This window comes from Colletotrichum higginsianum, chromosome 2, assembly GCF_001672515.1.
Source record: "Colletotrichum higginsianum IMI 349063 chromosome 2, whole genome shotgun sequence".
Lineage (NCBI taxonomy): Eukaryota > Fungi > Ascomycota > Sordariomycetes > Glomerellales > Glomerellaceae > Colletotrichum > Colletotrichum higginsianum.
Window position 1 is genome coordinate 1,476,379 of NC_030955.1, and position 15,502 is coordinate 1,491,880.

Below are 15,502 nucleotides of genomic sequence, written 5' to 3' on the forward strand. Positions count from 1 at the left end.
TTCCATTGTGTTGCCAAGTTGAGTACCCAGCACAATGGGGCAGTTGAACTCCAGCGCCTTGGGACCAGGACATCTCCATGGTCGATTTAGTTCGAAGCCTCGGAGCAATGGGGAAATGCTGTCGGCCCCGAAGTCTCGCTTCCTGGAAAGATTCACAGACACTTGAACGATGTTCCAGGCTTGGGAAATCTTATCTTGGTCAGACGAAAGTTTACGCCTTGGCGACAGACGATCCTAATAACTGGCTAGATATAACTGCGAGCTCTCTCGCAAGCTTCTGCTCGTCCACGAGCAGCAAAAGTTTTAGCAGCACAAGAGACGCTCTCTAATTTTAACAGAAGAGATAAGGAATGGTTGAAACATAGTGTTTTAGGGTTTGAGAAGGGTGGACAAGGCGGACATTCATTCGCCTCTTGTTCGACAATCGATTGAACCTTAAACACAGGGTAACGAGAAAAGCAAACAAAACTATTTTTTTTCTTCCAAATCTGAGGCTTTTATATGATCAACGCGGAGCCACCGAGCGATCTAGCAGGAGCTTGTGCTTTTAATTCAAATCGTCCGCCAATTTGTAAGCGTTGAGTCGCGGAAACGCCGAAGCGGAAATTAGGTATAAGTCTACTGCCCAATGAAACCGAAAGCGAACCGCACACGTCCCGTCAACTGGTGATGATTTTAATGAAGGCTCCACCACCTTTACAGTCTCCAAACGTACGTTTAAGCGTACATTTAAGCCTGTCTGTAACTCTACAGTATCTAGAGAATCAACAAACTTGTTATAAGAAAGCCACCTGCGCAGAAGACAACAGGAAGAAGTCGTCTGTCTACTCAGCCCAGCAAGACCGAAGCTTCCAACTCGCCTTAACCCCCCTACTTTGAGTACACTCCATTTACGGATACCAACAACCATACACTACTCCCTTCCCCCTTTGTTTACCATGCGCCTTTTTTTACTATGGCAACAGTTGGTTCTACTTGCCATTGCTGGGCAAGTCCAGAGCCACGTTTCGCCGCGCACGTTCAAGTTCCGGGGCGAAAAAGAAGGTCAAATTGGCGGGTGCAACGCAGCGGACGTCGAAATCATCCTCGAAGAGATAGAAATGGCCAAGAAGGCAGCCGAGTTCGCGGCTGAGCAACTCACCAAGTACCCTTTCTTCCAGGCGTTCCAAGAGCCGAAGGCCTTTGGCAAAAAGGAGCTTGAAAACGCGGGCAAGGAGGTCTTCACCCGCATCGCGGCCATGCTGGACGGGTTCCACAAGGACGACGGGTTCACCATCGAATGCCGCAATGAGCGTTGCACTGAGAATGACGCCGACACAGTCGCAATAATGTCGACGAAGAAGGACGGGACCCTAGACCCTATCTTATCCCTTTGCCAAAAGTTTTTCGAGACCGATTCGTCGACTCAGAAAAAACTAGAACAGTACAAAAAGGCGATGGGTAGGAACCGTAATTATGTGGAGAGATGGTCCGGAACTATCAACATGCAGGACCTCAGTCACACAAGGTCCGTTGTAATCATGCATGAGCTTACCCACACAACCTATGTGGCAACGCCAATCAAGGAGCTGCTTGGTCGAAAAGATGAGGAAGACATGTAAGTGTTTTACATCCTTGCGGGCTTGGGCGTAGTCCGCAAAAGTTCCTAACCCATTAATGATATGAATTTCCCTTTCTGTTTTTCAACTTCTAATTTTCTTTTAGATTTATGACCAAAGACTATTACTATGATGCACTAGACTGCTACAGGATGGCCCGAGGCTATCACGATGTGTTCACCAAAATTCTGAAGAGCCCAGAGCGGGTGAGGGGGGCACGGAAGGCTGCCGAGAACGCAGAGAGCTGGGCCCTCATCGCCTCGGGCATGTATATGTCAAAACAGTTGAGGATCAAGCAAATCCCTATTCAAGGCATCGCAGATTGGATGTGGGAAGACACTCGCATAGGCGCTCAGTAATGCTTAATGGTAGTTTTAAGAGTCACGCATAAATCAACATTGTTCCAGCCATGTGCAAGTATTAGCAACTGTCACTAAAGCAAGTCATCCTGGCCACCATTCCCACATGCAAGCAGCTACACTCCCTCTTCGTTTTGCCCAGTGGGGTGTATTGTCGCCTTTGACGATGCCTTGATGGCAATAAGTCTGATCCTGTCCTGAGATTCACACAACCACTGGCTGACTGCAACTGACATTGCCACTATGAACCCACAGCTCCTTGACAAGGGACCTGGAGTGCTTCGGGAAGCAATCCACAGCGTAATAAGTACAGGCCTGATGACGGTTGTGAAGCAGCCATCTTTGAGCCCCTGTCCAGCGGATCGTTGATGTAGCCAAGGACGGAGCTCGTTGCCGGGTCTTCGTTCCCTACTAGGGGAGGCCAGCTTTTCTCGCCAAAAAAATTCCAGAAGAGAAAGAGGAAGATGATGACGAGGGGAAAGACGCGGCGCCCAAGCCCTTGGGCGACTCGGACGTCGTCGCCATGTGGGAGGTGATGCGCATGCGGACAGCCCACGAGATCTCACAAACCCAATGTACTAGGCAAACCGAGCACCCCATCTCCCCAGATGTCGTGGCTCGCCTGACTGCAGCCGGATCAGGTTTGCCAAATGTGAGTTGTTCTGTTTGGTGAGTTACAGCCTGCCGAGGTCAAAATGCCTTCGCAGTCCGAGAATGCGGAGAACATTCTACTCGTCACTGGCCGTATCGCACCTTTCTTTCAAAGACGCCTCCGGCAGCCGGCCCAGGCCGAATCCTTGAGACATCCCTCAGCTGCTTCTGATGACGCCCAAGCCTCTGGGTCGCTCCGGCAGGTTTCCCGGCCTTATGATACGGTACAAGTTCTTCGCGTTTACCTTCAGGGCGTTACTTTCAGGGCGTTGCCTTCAGGGCGTGATGGAACCGGAAGTTCGCCGAGCTGGACGACGAGTGGACTCACTCGCGATTCCATTACTTCTTTTGGGATGAAAAAGCCGCGGGCGATCACAGGCAGCAGAAACACACGCTCGGGGTTTTAGAGCCGTGCTGAGCGCGAAGAATGCGGTGTGCACGACGACGCTCAAGGTGGTAATCGTACCCCGTTCCGAGCACGTAAATCATCAGCGGGATCATCACCCAGTGTTGCCATACTCAGTTTAGTAGACATGTTGTTGGCAGTGATCACAGGTTGGAAGTCGATCGATCGATCAAGCTTGGCGATAGCTTCATGTGTTGTTGTGCAGCTATAGGAGTAAGGAAGGATAGGCCAAGGTCTCTGCAGCAGACCCAGGTCGCGGTTGGCCCACTACACATGCCCATGACCGAGTTGGAAGAAGAACCAATTACGGGACGATTTGGAGCTCTCAAGCTAAACGTCGATTACCGGCATCTTTGGGGGATGAGTCCACGTCACGAAAGGGCATTGTCCAAACCTCTAGGCAGGCTTTGACATGGTGACGGTAACGGTACTCGGCCACTATCACTACAAGAAGCTTTGACGACAGGAGGGCGGCCGACGTGCGCTGTTCTACGTGGACAACAGGGATATGGCCATTGCCTGTACCAAGTCATGTCCTTCGGCGGCAGACGGAGCGTGAATGACACGGACATGGTCCCCTGCCCGCTGCCACCCGGAGCCAATTCCTCTTTTGACAGGGACGGGTGGTGTGGAAGGTTTCGATATTGGAGTATCGTCTCGGCAAGCCATTCCAGTTTCAGAAACTGAGGCGTCTCGAAAGAAGGCGCAATCTCGATGGAGTCCCTCCAGCGCGTGCCACTCATGGTTCAAGGAGATTTACAGATAGATAGGAAAAGATGGAAAGAAAGTCGGCAACTGACGGGAACACCTCGTCGGCTCGCAGATCGATCGGAGACGGACGAACGCGGTCATTCGAGCGGGGGTTTTTGAGAGAGAGAGAGAGAGAGAGAGAGAGAAAGGGGAAACGAACACAGGTTCGCAGCGCGCGGGAAAGCGGCAATTGGTTGTTGAGACGTTTCTGCTGGTTCTGCAACGGGAAAACCCCTCTGCAGGTCATGAACCTCGCAAGACATGACCGTTCTTCCAATACGAATACTAAGGCTTCTTTTCTTTGTGTGTGTGACAGCACGAGACGAACTTTCTTTTACGTACGTCAACTCGACCTGAAAGATGCTAAGCCAGCCTTACCCGCTGTCCTATCATAGCGAACAGAAGAGAGTACACATAGTAGACGACTACTCCATCTCTGACAGAAACAGGCAAGGGGGGGGTCGTTTAGAAGATGGATCGTTTCAGTGTTGAGTTCTGTCATGAAAACATCAACGAAAAAGGTTAAGAAGGGCCGCCGCGGGCGTGTCGTCTAAGCTTCCAACGACACGGTGGGATCAAGGTGGCCTGTGTAGGGCTGCCCAACTCGAACACGAGCCTAAATCGAGATGGCGATCCGAAATCGACGGCTTCGGCTTGCATCATCAGGGTGACATGGAGCTTGCCTTACCCTCTCCCCCCCTTGTGGCGATCTCCCTGTATATCGTTACGGTTGCAGTTCCGCCCTGCAACTCTGATAACGTTTCTCGTAACCCTGCTATGCCATATCTACCAGGGGAAGAGAGGGATCAAGCATCGTCCTCAGCGCTTGCTGTTACCCGGTATCCGAACCAGAAACAGCTGTGTGGAAATACTCCGCAGCAGCAGCAGCAGCAGCAGCATTACTTCCGCATCGTCTCCGGAACGTTTCGGCCCAGTCGACGCGGATCAGCTCAGCGTGGGAATTTCCATCCCAACTCCGCATGTTTGCCACACAGACATTCGTATCTTTCGCGTTGTGCCTAAGCGGGGAGGGGGGGGGGGGGACTGACGTATCGTTGAGCGCCATCAACAACCCTTGCGGAAAGATTCAAACTTGTTGAAACAACAAAGTCCGTGGGCGGAGAATAAGCCATTGTGGCGTGCAGAGAGGCACACGCATACCACCACACCTTTGTGGGTGGGTTTGAGAGTTTCCCTGGTCTCCCTGCCGTGCTCCCCGTCACACGTCTTGACATGTCCAGAACAGGGATCGATGACAGATCGTCGAACATGTTTGGGTTCCAGGGCCAAACAAAACCACGGTCCGGACCCGTAAAGTTTCGTGGAGAGTCATGGCTGTCTGTCTCTAGAGTCTATCTTGTAGGGTAGAGGCTCTGTCTGGCGGCTCAGACCGATACGGTCACCCATAACGCGCGGCTACCTGTAGATTCTTCGTATCCGCCAACTCGAGGGCGGTCCTCCGGGTTTCTTTGTTTTGCTTCCTTTTTTTCCCCTTCTTCTCTCGCCCTTGCATGTCCGAATCTTCGCCCGTATCTTCCCCCGTGAAGCACCCTCCCCCCCTTCGGCCACAACAGCAGCCTCTTGGTTCCATCCATCTCTTCTTTTTTTTCTTATGAGGAGTATCGAATGTCAGACAATCCTCCGGTTCTTCCAATAACGGTCACTCTCCACCCCCGAGGTGTCTCATAACACGCTCCAGAACCATGCCGACGTCCTCGACGCAGGTCCTGCTGGAGAGGCCCAGGATGGCTAGCAGGTCAGCCTCTCTGGCGATTGCCGAGTATGACAAGGCCGGGAATCTCAAGGCCAAATACGTCGAGTCGGCGTCGAGGATCGGGCCCTCGAGGGTCGACGTCCTGGTGAGTGCACCCCCTGACATGGTGAACCCCGGCAAACGATTCACCAGCACCACCCCCCACCCCCCAAGAGATGGAGACAAAGGCATGTGACTGACACACTCCCAACGCGTAGCTTCCTTTCAAGAGGAAGAAGCCCTGGCTACGGCTTCTAGAAATCTTCTTGCCGGACGGCTACCCCCATAGCGTTACTGAGGACTACGCCGCCTATCAGATCTATGTAAGTAGCCGAGCCCTCGACAGGCTGCCGTGGCCGTTTGCTAACGGGTCGAGCAGGACTCCGTCCAGGCGTTTGCCGGATCCATCGCCGGCATGATCTCGTCTCGTGCTGTCTGGGAAGGTAAGTCCATCGGACATGATCCCGGCTAAAGTTGCTCCCCCCCCCCCTAGAGCTGAGCCGCGCTTCTGAGATCTCGGATGGGGAGGCGCTAATCTGAAGATTAATCTTACCTCTTAGGTCTGGGTGTTGGCGACTCGTTGGCATCCCCAACCGGAGCCATGCTGGTCCAGGTCATCAGAGAGTCCACGGGCAGGTTCGCGACCATCGCCTTCGCCCACCTGTTCGGGACGTCCATCGAGGCCGAGTGCAAGGCGTGGCGGCTGGCCGCGGACGTGCTCTGCGACGTCGCCATGGTCCTCGACTGCCTCTCGCCCTTCTTCCCTCACGGCGTCAGGTTCCTCGTGCTGTGCTTCTCGAGTCTGCTGTACTCGGCCAGCGGCGTCGCGGGGAACGCGTCCAAGAGCAGCCTCAGCGGCCACTTTGCCAAGTGGAACAACCTCGGCGAGCTCAATGCTGTAAGCGATGGCGATGTAGCTTTGAAGCGCAGCCTATCCTCCTGCTTTGAGTCTATGTAAAGAAACACCCGGGACTGACAGCAGCCAACAGAAAGACGCCAGCCAAGAAACGGCCATCTCTCTAATTGGAATGATCGTACGTTGACGAGGATGCCCCTCTGGTCGTACTCCCGCAAGTAGCTAATCGTAAAATAGTCTGGCACATTCGTGGTCTCGCTGCTCACAGACCAAAGAGCCACATGGGCGACGCTCATCTTTTTGCTGGCACTCCATCTCTTCCTGAACTGGAAGGGCGTCAGAGCGGTAAAGTCCCGCTCGCTCAACCGGCAGCGGGCCAACATTGCATTCTCGGCCCTGTTCTCCAAGGGCCAGGTCCTCACGCCTCATCACGTCGCCGAGAGGGAGCGCATCTTCGAAAGGCGCGGGGGCGAGGTATTCCGCTGGAACTCGGGCGCGGTCCTCGGCCATTGCAAGTACGGCGTGTCTCTCCAGTCCCTGCTCGAGGCTCTGGCCAGCGGTGGCGGCGGCGGCAGGGAAAGATGTTTCCGTCTCGCGACGGTGGACTTGTCCACGCTGCTCCGTCGCTTCGAGAAGGAGGAGTACGTCCTCTGGTGCGTGGTCTCGGAGCGGACGTCGTACGACGCAGCGTCGAGGGTCAGGGTCATGGTCGTGCTCAAGGACGGGGTATCGCCCAAGTCGCAGCTGAAGGCCTGGTTCCACGGGCTGCTGCTGGCGAGGCGGCTCAGCGGCCAGAGGGAAGACGACCTGGCCCAGGCCGGGCTGGACCAGCTGGTGATGCTGCACCACATCGAGGCGAGCCTGGAGATCGCAAGCGAGAAATACGAAGAGTACGCGAGGAGGCTCTGCTTCGCGGGCTGGAACCTCGACGTGTCCGTGCTGGAGACCCGATCAGGTTCTCGGATCGTACGCGAGCCTGACGCAACGGAGGCGCTCAGAGTTCATGCGGAGGAACGGACGATCTAGAAGGGGCTTGTATCAAAAGGAATCACAAACACCGACTCGTCGAACTCAGCCCAACTTCTCATTCAAAAAAAAAAGTGCAACAGTGTGTCACTCAACACCCCCGGAGCACCGAACCCCTCCTCTCCGGACCCCATCCAGGTAGTGAGGCAGCAGCAGTAGCACTAGCATGATAGAAAGCCTCTTTTGAGAGCCATTCCGAACTCGTCTGATGATCGCCCAGAGCCTCAGCCTATGCAGATCATATAATCAACGTTGGTGAGCTTGCGTCGGTCAGTAGACCGACTTCCACCTGAAGATGCGGCGTTGTTGCATGGAGGGGCGAGGGGGCAACCTTCATGGGCTTCTACTGCTGCAAGACGGAAGGATAACCCCGGGAATCCTACGCAAACGACACGTGGGAAGGGCAAACTTTGCTGTGTTGGGGGTCAAGCACTGGTAGACGCGCAGTCAGGTTGGTAGCAACAACCTCAAATAACCGCACTCAAACCAGCCAGCTGCCCCCCCCCCCCCTCCCCAATCAGCGCGGCCCTGGATGGTTATGTACCATGACTTTTCTCGATTCTCCTTCGGTTAGTTACATGAAAAGTGGCAGGCTTTTCTCCTGTCTTATCCTATAAGCTCACTCTCACACAAACTCTCTCTCTCTCAGGGTGCACAGCAATCTTCCTCAGGGCAGTGCCGAAGCGTGATAGAGTGCCGAGAGGAAGCGCTCGCATTCGCGTTGGGGCGGGCGTGAATAAGGGGGCTTGGTGATGTTGGATTATGCTCAGGCCAATCTCGCTATCGGTAATTTGATGATCGTTTTGGCCCCGTAATGCGACTCTCGCCCGTCCCGATGCCCCCGTTCACCCGTCCCTAGGTGCCTAATTGTGTTGTGTATTGTTGAAAGGGAGAGCACTGGCGGCCATGCCTCAAACGCCATTGCGGTGGCCGTGCTTGGTACCTGTTGTATCCCCAGCTTAAGCATGATGTCTCCTCGACTGAGCCGGTCTCTTCCGGGCCATGGCTGGGGGGGGGGGCTTAGTTTTGACGGGCTTTGAGGAGGAGGGGGTAAGGGGAGGGTAGGGGAGGAGAACTGGGGAAGGGAATGCGACCCGCTTTGGCTCGTATCATGCCTCGCATTCATCAAAAGGGGAGAGTGACTCGTGAAAGCGAACCCGAGGACCAGCTGCTGCCCAGACGACAGACGACTCGCAAACACGCACAGGCATTGTCATCCTGGAACGATTGGTGTATGAGACACGTGAGCAGAGTGTCCCAATGTCTGCACACCCCCCTCCCCCCACACATGTCCCTAGTTTTGGACCCTTTTGGGCTTCATCGTATATCGACTGGCTAGGTCTTGGTTCGAGGTAGAGAGCGTGTTGAATTAGAGTATGAGACCACCCAGACTCGATTAGATATCCACAAGAACCTTGCGGCGTCCGCGCAAGCCACCGTGGCAGGGTGATGGGAGACATGGACGGACACGTGTATGATGAGCCTTTCTTTGGGTTCATGCCATACACCCTACACCCTACACCCTATTGCACTCACTCGCCCGCTCGATGGGATATCAAGTACGTGGTGCTTTGCTTGCTGCGCGTTGCATGGAGCCTGGGAAAAAGGGATTCCGTTACCGACACATAAAGAGCTGCTCGGCCGCCACTCCCCATCCACTCTTGGGACGAAAAGATCTTGCTCGAGTTCCATGTTCCCGCCCTTGTTACCGTCCTGCTCATCTTCATCATGACGAAAACCAGCGTCGCGCCCCTTCAGCCCACCGAGGCTGCTCAACCTCAGCCTCTGCCTCGTGCCAGGTCGCTCCGTCGCCACCGCAGTGAGAGGAACCTCAACCCGGTTCAGCTCCAGGCCTTCGAATGGAACCTGCCTGCGGATCACAAGCACTGGAGACGGCTTCGCCAGGCACTACCCGCGCTCAAGTCCGTCGGCGTCAACAGCCTGTGGCTGCCCCCCGGCAGCAAGGCCAAGTGCCCCGAGAGCAACGGCTATGACATCTACGACGCCTGGGACCTGGGAGAGTTCAACCAGAAGGGGTCCGTCCCCACCAAATGGGGCACCAAGGCAGAATTGGTGTCTCTGGCGGCGGACGCGGAGAGGAACAGCATCGGCCTTGTCTGGGACGCGATCCACAACCACCGCGCCTATGCGGACAGCACCGAGATGGTCAAGGTCGTAGAGGTGGATCCTTCAGGTGAGCCAGCGCAACGCACTCTGTCCATCATCGTGACAACAACGACAGCGACAGCAACAACAACAACAACAACAACAACAACAACCACAAAAGAGATCAAGACGGCTTACACCGCATCCCAGACAGACGGATAGACATCACAGACCCCTACGAGATAGAGGCGTGGACCAAGTTCGACTACGAAGCTAGAGGGGGCAAGTACAGCAAGTTCAAGTACAACAAGTCGCACTTCAACGGCACGGACTGGAACCAGATCAACAGCAAGAGGGCCATCTACAGGTACGTCGAGGACGGCAAGAACTGGCACCGCGATGTCGGCACGAGCCAGGGCAACGCCGACTACCTCATGCTCGAGAACCTCGACTACACCAACCCGGACGTCGTGCGGGAGCAGCACCAGTGGGGCCGCTGGATCGTCGACGAGCTCGGCCTACGCGGGTTCCGCGTCGACGCCGTCCAGCACATCTCGTGGAACTTCATCAACGAGTGGTCCAAGCTGCTCCGCAAGAGGAACCGCCACGACCTCATGTTCATCGGCGAGTTCTGGCACGGCGACGTCCGCGTCCTGACCCAGTGGCTGGACCACATGCACTCCTTCTTCAGCCTCTACGACGTCCCGCTCATGTACCACATCGCGAGGCTCTCGTGGCACGACGACACGGACCTGAGGGAGGTTTTCAAGAACACCCTCGTGGAGCAACGGCCCGACAACGCCGTGGTACGTCCCCCCCTCCCCCCGCCATCCAACCTATTGCTTATGCCTCTCTCTCTCTCTCTGCCCCCCCTTCGTAACCGCAGAAAAGATAAACTGACCACCGACTCTGTAGACTTTTATCCGGAACCACGACACTCAGAAAGGCCAGGCCATGGACACGTCCATCTGCAAGGAGTTCATGCCCCTCGCCTACAGCCTCCTCCTCCTCCGGCGGGAAGGCCACCCGTGCGTCTTCTTCGGCGACCTCTACGGCATCGGCCTCCCCCACCCCGAGGCCCCCATCGAGGGCCTGCCCGACCTCCTGCTGGCGAGGAAGCTCTACGCGCACGGCAAGCAGGAGGACTACTTTGAGCGGCGCGACTGCATCGGCTGGGTCAGGCGCGGCAACGACGAGAGGCCCGACGGCCTCGCCTTCGTCATGAGCTGGTCCAAGGCCGAGGACCCGGACACCCGCCTCTGCATGGAGGTCGGCCACAGCCACGCCGGCGAGGTCTGGACCGACGTCCTCGGCCTGCAGCCCGAGCCCGTCACCATCGACGAGAACGGCCTCGGCCTCTTCCGCTGCGGGCGGAACAGCATGGCGTGCTTCGTCAGGAGCGACGCCAAGGGGAGGAAGAAGTTCCCCGTGAAGTTTAACGCCGACTTCCAGAGCCTAGTGGAATAGAGCCAATCATTGTTATGTCGTCTTTTTTTCTGGTTGTTTTTTTACCATTTTCGGAGTTTCGGGGGGCTCAAGATAAAACTCGCTGTAGGATAGAAGGCTCTGCACATTTCTTTCTCTTCGATTGCATATTTGTTTCTAGCGACGATCACTTCCCGTAGCAATACCCTCAACAAACTTTGCACGCCGCCACCCCTTCAAGGTTCCTGCTTTGACGCCCTTCATGTTGAGCCACCTGAATCTTGTTTCGTATTGTGTAAGTTTTGGCATCATCGGTGTGGCCACCTGTGTGGCATGCCTGGCCAGTCTGCCCGGTTGCCTCGATTCAAGGTTCAACAACGCATCCAAACCCGTTTGCCGGATAACTTATGCCGTCAAGGTCGACTTGGAAGGCGGAGAGATATGTCGGAAGAAGATTTTCTGACGGGCCGAGATGACCAGCGACTTCTCAAGAGGACAATTTGCAAGGCGGAAATGCAAAGAAAAGAGTGGATTGAGGCACCTTTTACCGGTGATGATGCCGGTCTTGACACCTAGCCCTAGCCATTTTACAGAGATGTGCTTTTCGTTACGTAGAAGACAACTCATCATTCAGTACGGTTGGGGAGACTTATTACAACATCCTACTTATCTAGTGACCGAAAAGATTGCTTTTCAAGGCTTTCGATAGGTTCTCGTGAATGTCGAGTACATCTCCAGAGAGCTTCGAATGTGCGTAATACACGGACCGTGTAGGGAGATTACCAAGTAACAATATATTGCATGGAGACAACTCAGTATAGCGGTTCAACGTGCTGCGCATCATCAAGGGCGGACAATTTGCGGTCCCTTGAAGTTCGTAAACACCATAGGCATTGTAGTTTCAGCTTACCACTACAAACAGAGTTTAGGGCATCGTGAACAGTCTTGCGTAGACAACTATAAGTCGGGCGAAACATCAAGAACTATCAGTGAATACGTTCACATGGTTTTTTTGCTTGCTGAGAGTTGCCGGCACAGAGAGCCACCTTCAATGCTGTTGGCCTCGGGCAATGATTGCACACTTTGGCAGTGTCTTCGCTTCCTCGACAACGCTTCCTGAAGAAATCTTGTACCGGCTGGACATGAAACCTTGAGACTATAGGAAACCTTCTCCTTAGGCACAGATGTATCGACTGCTGCCCTTCAGCAACTCATGCTTGCCTCAAGTATGAGTGCCTGCAGGTGGAAGCATAAGGTGCACCAAACTGCCCAGCCGTATATGATAGAAATAGAATCGGCACGGCTTCCCTTGCGGTTTCAAATGGAATTCTGGGAGTCTACGAGGTGCAAACATGCGCTGGGATACCATGTAGTGGAAATCTTACGGGTATCCATGTGACGTCCATTACCTACTGTCAGCGTGTGAATAATGCGTCAACCCGTCAACGTGTCTTATTTTTGAACTTCAACGCATTATAAATCACCCAATCGGTGGTAATTACTGGTTAAACCATGCGCAAGAAGAAAAAAACACACAAGAAGGTAAGTATCTTGCACGAATCTGCCTCGACTGCTGCGAGTGACATGCCTTCACTCTCTAGGCAGGGTGAACTGATTGTTCTCCAAGTCACCATCGTTCCGAAATCATCCGAATCTCATACGTATTGACCCGAAATCTCACTGGGGGGGGAGACAATGGAGTCAACCACAATGGAGATTGGTAAGCGTAAGCGCGGTTTTGAATCCCTGGTCTCTTCAAAGCCGTCAGCTCGCCAGCAGGCATCTTTCTGACTCCTACAAACCCCACTTCTGTCCGCATGTCACTCCGCAAGACGTCCTGTTCCTCCTGTGTTGCAGCCAAGAGGCGTTGCGACCAGGCATTGCCCGCGTGTCGACGATGCTCGCGACAATCCCTTGCCTGTCAATACCCGTACCCACCAGCAGACACAGTCGGCCATGCCTTGATGCTTGACTGCTCTCTGCAGGGGTTGTCCTTTTGCCAATCAAGCGCCAGCACGTGTGCTCTGGAGGCGACAACATACGGCAACACCCAGCAGAGTGACGACTGTGTCCAAGACAACGACTTCTTGGTGCCTGCGAGAACAGATACTGAGAGCTTCAGTGGAGACTGGCTCGGAGAGATCCCTGATCTGTCAAACTTTCTCTACGATGACTCCCTTGACAGTCAAAGATTATACACCGCGGAACAGCGAACAGTCCCATCGACTTGGCAGAGAAGATCGAAGAAACAAAAAACTCGGCTACGTCGAGTATCTCAGCAGCATGTCGCCCAAGCCTTGTCATCGGGTAGCCATAGCCCAATGAACTTTCTCTCCAAAGCCGTCCTGGGACCTTGGGTCAGGTTTGAAGACGAAGCAACATGGCGGTACTGCGCCAACGAGATGCTCTCCTACATTTCATTGTACGCAACATCAGGAACCTCACCCATCACAGGCTCCATGAGCGGAGAGTCTTCTGTTTTCAGCCCGGTTCTCGGAAGGGCGCTGGGCATCTGCGCAGCTCATGGAACCCTCGTCGGGACTCAGGGGCGTGTTTTCAACCAGCTGATCGACCGGGAACTCGAGGACCTCGTGGCCGCCTCGCAGTCAGCTCCAGTCCACGATGGCAGGTGGGAACGACGCTACTTTGAGGCCGTCGTAATGGACACAACTGCCAGAATGCAAGCTCTCACCATGTATCAAATCATTCGACTCTTCAGCGATAAAGCCCGAGATCTCCAAAAGGCCGCGGCGCACGAAGCCCTCTTTGCCTCATGGGCCAGGGAGCTCCAGCTGCAAGTTCAGATGCTCCAACAAAGCGCGCCATCACGTGGAAGCGCAGCCGTTATAGGGCCAGCCGTTGACGCGGCTGATCCAAAGGTCATTGATGCCGCCTATCGCGCCATTCTTATATCATACGCAGTGCGTGCCGTTCACTCAGTTCTCAACGACAAGACATGCGCCGTATGGGACGACCTTTTCACGCTCGTCATGCCGGCCAGCTTATCCGGACAGGCAAGATTGTTGTACCCGGAGTACGTAATTCAGTGGGAAATGAAATCAACTCCGACGCTTTATGAGGATGATAGAAGGCTTAGCGATATGGTTGTGGCTGCATGTAAAGGCGTGGATGTTGTTGTGCAACAGGCAAATTCATAAATTGGAAATGATTGTACTGGGTGACTACGGTACCAGCTTTGTCGAGAGCTTTTCAATGCAGTCGAGACATGTCAAGCGTCTCTCATTTGCTCAAGTAGGCCATGGGTTTGTGGAGGGAGTGTAAGATCCATTTTGTCCCGCGGCTCCACTCGAGTCCGCACCGGTCTTATGTCACCTTCACATCCTTCAGAACTCTCACCTGGCACATGGAAGACCACGCACCGAGAGCATCATGCAGCATCAAATAACAAGGAGGGTTGTTTTCCAAAGCACTAGCCTCGTCGCCGGGTATATATGCCAGCCTGGATTCCCATCTCGAACTCGAATATCGGACTGACACACACACACACACGCTCAAACGTTGCCTCTCTATCTCTATTGCTCTCTGTTCAGATTAATCAACCCAAAACAAGACACCAGATCCTCGGAGCAGGTTCTCTCGACCCCTTCACCAAAACCCACCACCCACATTCACTGCAATGGCCATCACCGAGCTCGTCTTTCCGCCTCTGAAGGCTGAAGAGGTCATCAGGACCAACTTCTACAGCAAAATTCCCAGTCTGCTACGCGATACCTTCAAGGTTTCCGACGGTCCAAACGCCTCAGCGGTGGCTCGCATCCTCAAGAGTACCCCGGCCAACGCGGAGAATCACAAAGGCTACCTTGCGGTCTTCAGTAAGTCTTCGCAATATCTTCTACTCTGAATGCAAGACTCTAGCCACTAACAACGCATCTCCACGCAGGCTGGGAAAGCCTTGAGAAGATTCAAAATTTCTTGAAGACGCCCGAGTTTGTCGGGTTCAAGTCATCCCTGGTGGATTACGTGGATGGTCCCCCAGTGTTGCAATTCTTTGAAGCAGCTCCAGGCGTAGTGCCCGAGAACACTCTCCATGGCAGCACCCACTTCTTCGTCGTCAAGGCGGCGGGCACAGAGGAGCAAGTCAACCAGGCGAGAAGGTATTGGGGTGGTATCACGTCTACCTTCTCCAGAATTGCCGGAGATGAGGTCAAGTATCACAGCGGTGATGGGAAGCTGAACTACGATGGCCAGTTTTCTGGTTTCAGTGGTTGGAAATCCATCGAAGTAAGTAACGGACGTGGGGGGGTAAAGTGTCTGTCAATTGCCCATGGTGACAACTAACTCTTCTTTGCAGGCTCTCAATGAAGCACTTGGCCAGTCAGAGGTTCAGGACCAGCTTCAGGCTCTCTTTGAGACCTGTGGAAGCGTTTCAAGCTTCGTCTTGGAGCTCAAGCACGTCTTTTGATTGTAGCTGGGTAGTGATGTACATTGTCACTTGTTGATTGAACAAATCCGCGTGTTTTAGACTAGACAAGAATCTCAACTCAAATTTGCTGCGCCTGATAAAAGAAAACATTATCCAGATAAGATAACGTGGATCAAAAAAGCCGGGTT

The 15,502-nt window shown here is 54.1% G+C and overlaps 6 protein-coding genes across 6 annotated transcripts; all 6 read left to right on the forward strand.

Moving 5' to 3' along the window:
- Positions 1 to 938: 938 nt before the first annotated feature.
- Positions 939 to 1,957, forward strand: CH63R_02205 (uncharacterized protein; the record flags this gene model as incomplete). The annotated part of the gene is made up of 2 exons (XM_018297180.1): positions 939 to 1,597; positions 1,705 to 1,957. 2 exons carry the CDS (start codon positions 939 to 941, stop codon positions 1,955 to 1,957), a joined length of 912 nt encoding a protein of 303 aa, XP_018161996.1.
- Positions 1,958 to 5,467: 3,510 nt separating this feature from the next.
- CH63R_02206 (Duf647 domain-containing protein) lies at positions 5,468 to 5,989 on the forward strand (the record flags this gene model as incomplete). The annotated part of the gene is made up of 3 exons (XM_018297181.1): positions 5,468 to 5,623; positions 5,736 to 5,840; positions 5,897 to 5,989. 3 exons carry the CDS (start codon positions 5,468 to 5,470, stop codon positions 5,987 to 5,989), a joined length of 354 nt encoding a protein of 117 aa, XP_018161997.1.
- A 129-nt stretch (positions 5,990 to 6,118) lies between these two features.
- On the forward strand, positions 6,119 to 7,399 carry CH63R_02207 (Duf647 domain-containing protein; the record flags this gene model as incomplete). Its single annotated transcript, XM_018297182.1, has 3 exons — positions 6,119 to 6,471; positions 6,500 to 6,551; positions 6,611 to 7,399. The coding sequence occupies 3 exons, from the start codon at positions 6,119 to 6,121 to the stop codon at positions 7,397 to 7,399; spliced, it is 1,194 nt and encodes a 397-aa protein (XP_018161998.1).
- Positions 7,400 to 9,127: 1,728 nt separating this feature from the next.
- Positions 9,128 to 10,972, forward strand: CH63R_02208 (Alpha amylase; the record flags this gene model as incomplete). Its single annotated transcript, XM_018297183.1, is given in 3 exon segments — positions 9,128 to 9,593; positions 9,599 to 10,311; positions 10,421 to 10,972. Coding segments are annotated over 3 exon segments (1,731 nt in total).
- Positions 10,973 to 13,251: 2,279 nt separating this feature from the next.
- CH63R_02209 (C6 finger domain-containing protein) lies at positions 13,252 to 14,088 on the forward strand (the record flags this gene model as incomplete). The annotated part of the gene is made up of 1 exon (XM_018297184.1): positions 13,252 to 14,088. One exon carries the CDS (start codon positions 13,252 to 13,254, stop codon positions 14,086 to 14,088), a length of 837 nt encoding a protein of 278 aa, XP_018162000.1.
- Positions 14,089 to 14,567: 479 nt separating this feature from the next.
- On the forward strand, positions 14,568 to 15,353 carry CH63R_02210 (alpha amylase; the record flags this gene model as incomplete). The annotated part of the gene is made up of 3 exons (XM_018297185.1): positions 14,568 to 14,763; positions 14,832 to 15,172; positions 15,243 to 15,353. 3 exons carry the CDS (start codon positions 14,568 to 14,570, stop codon positions 15,351 to 15,353), a joined length of 648 nt encoding a protein of 215 aa, XP_018162001.1.
- Positions 15,354 to 15,502: the final 149 nt, after the last annotated feature.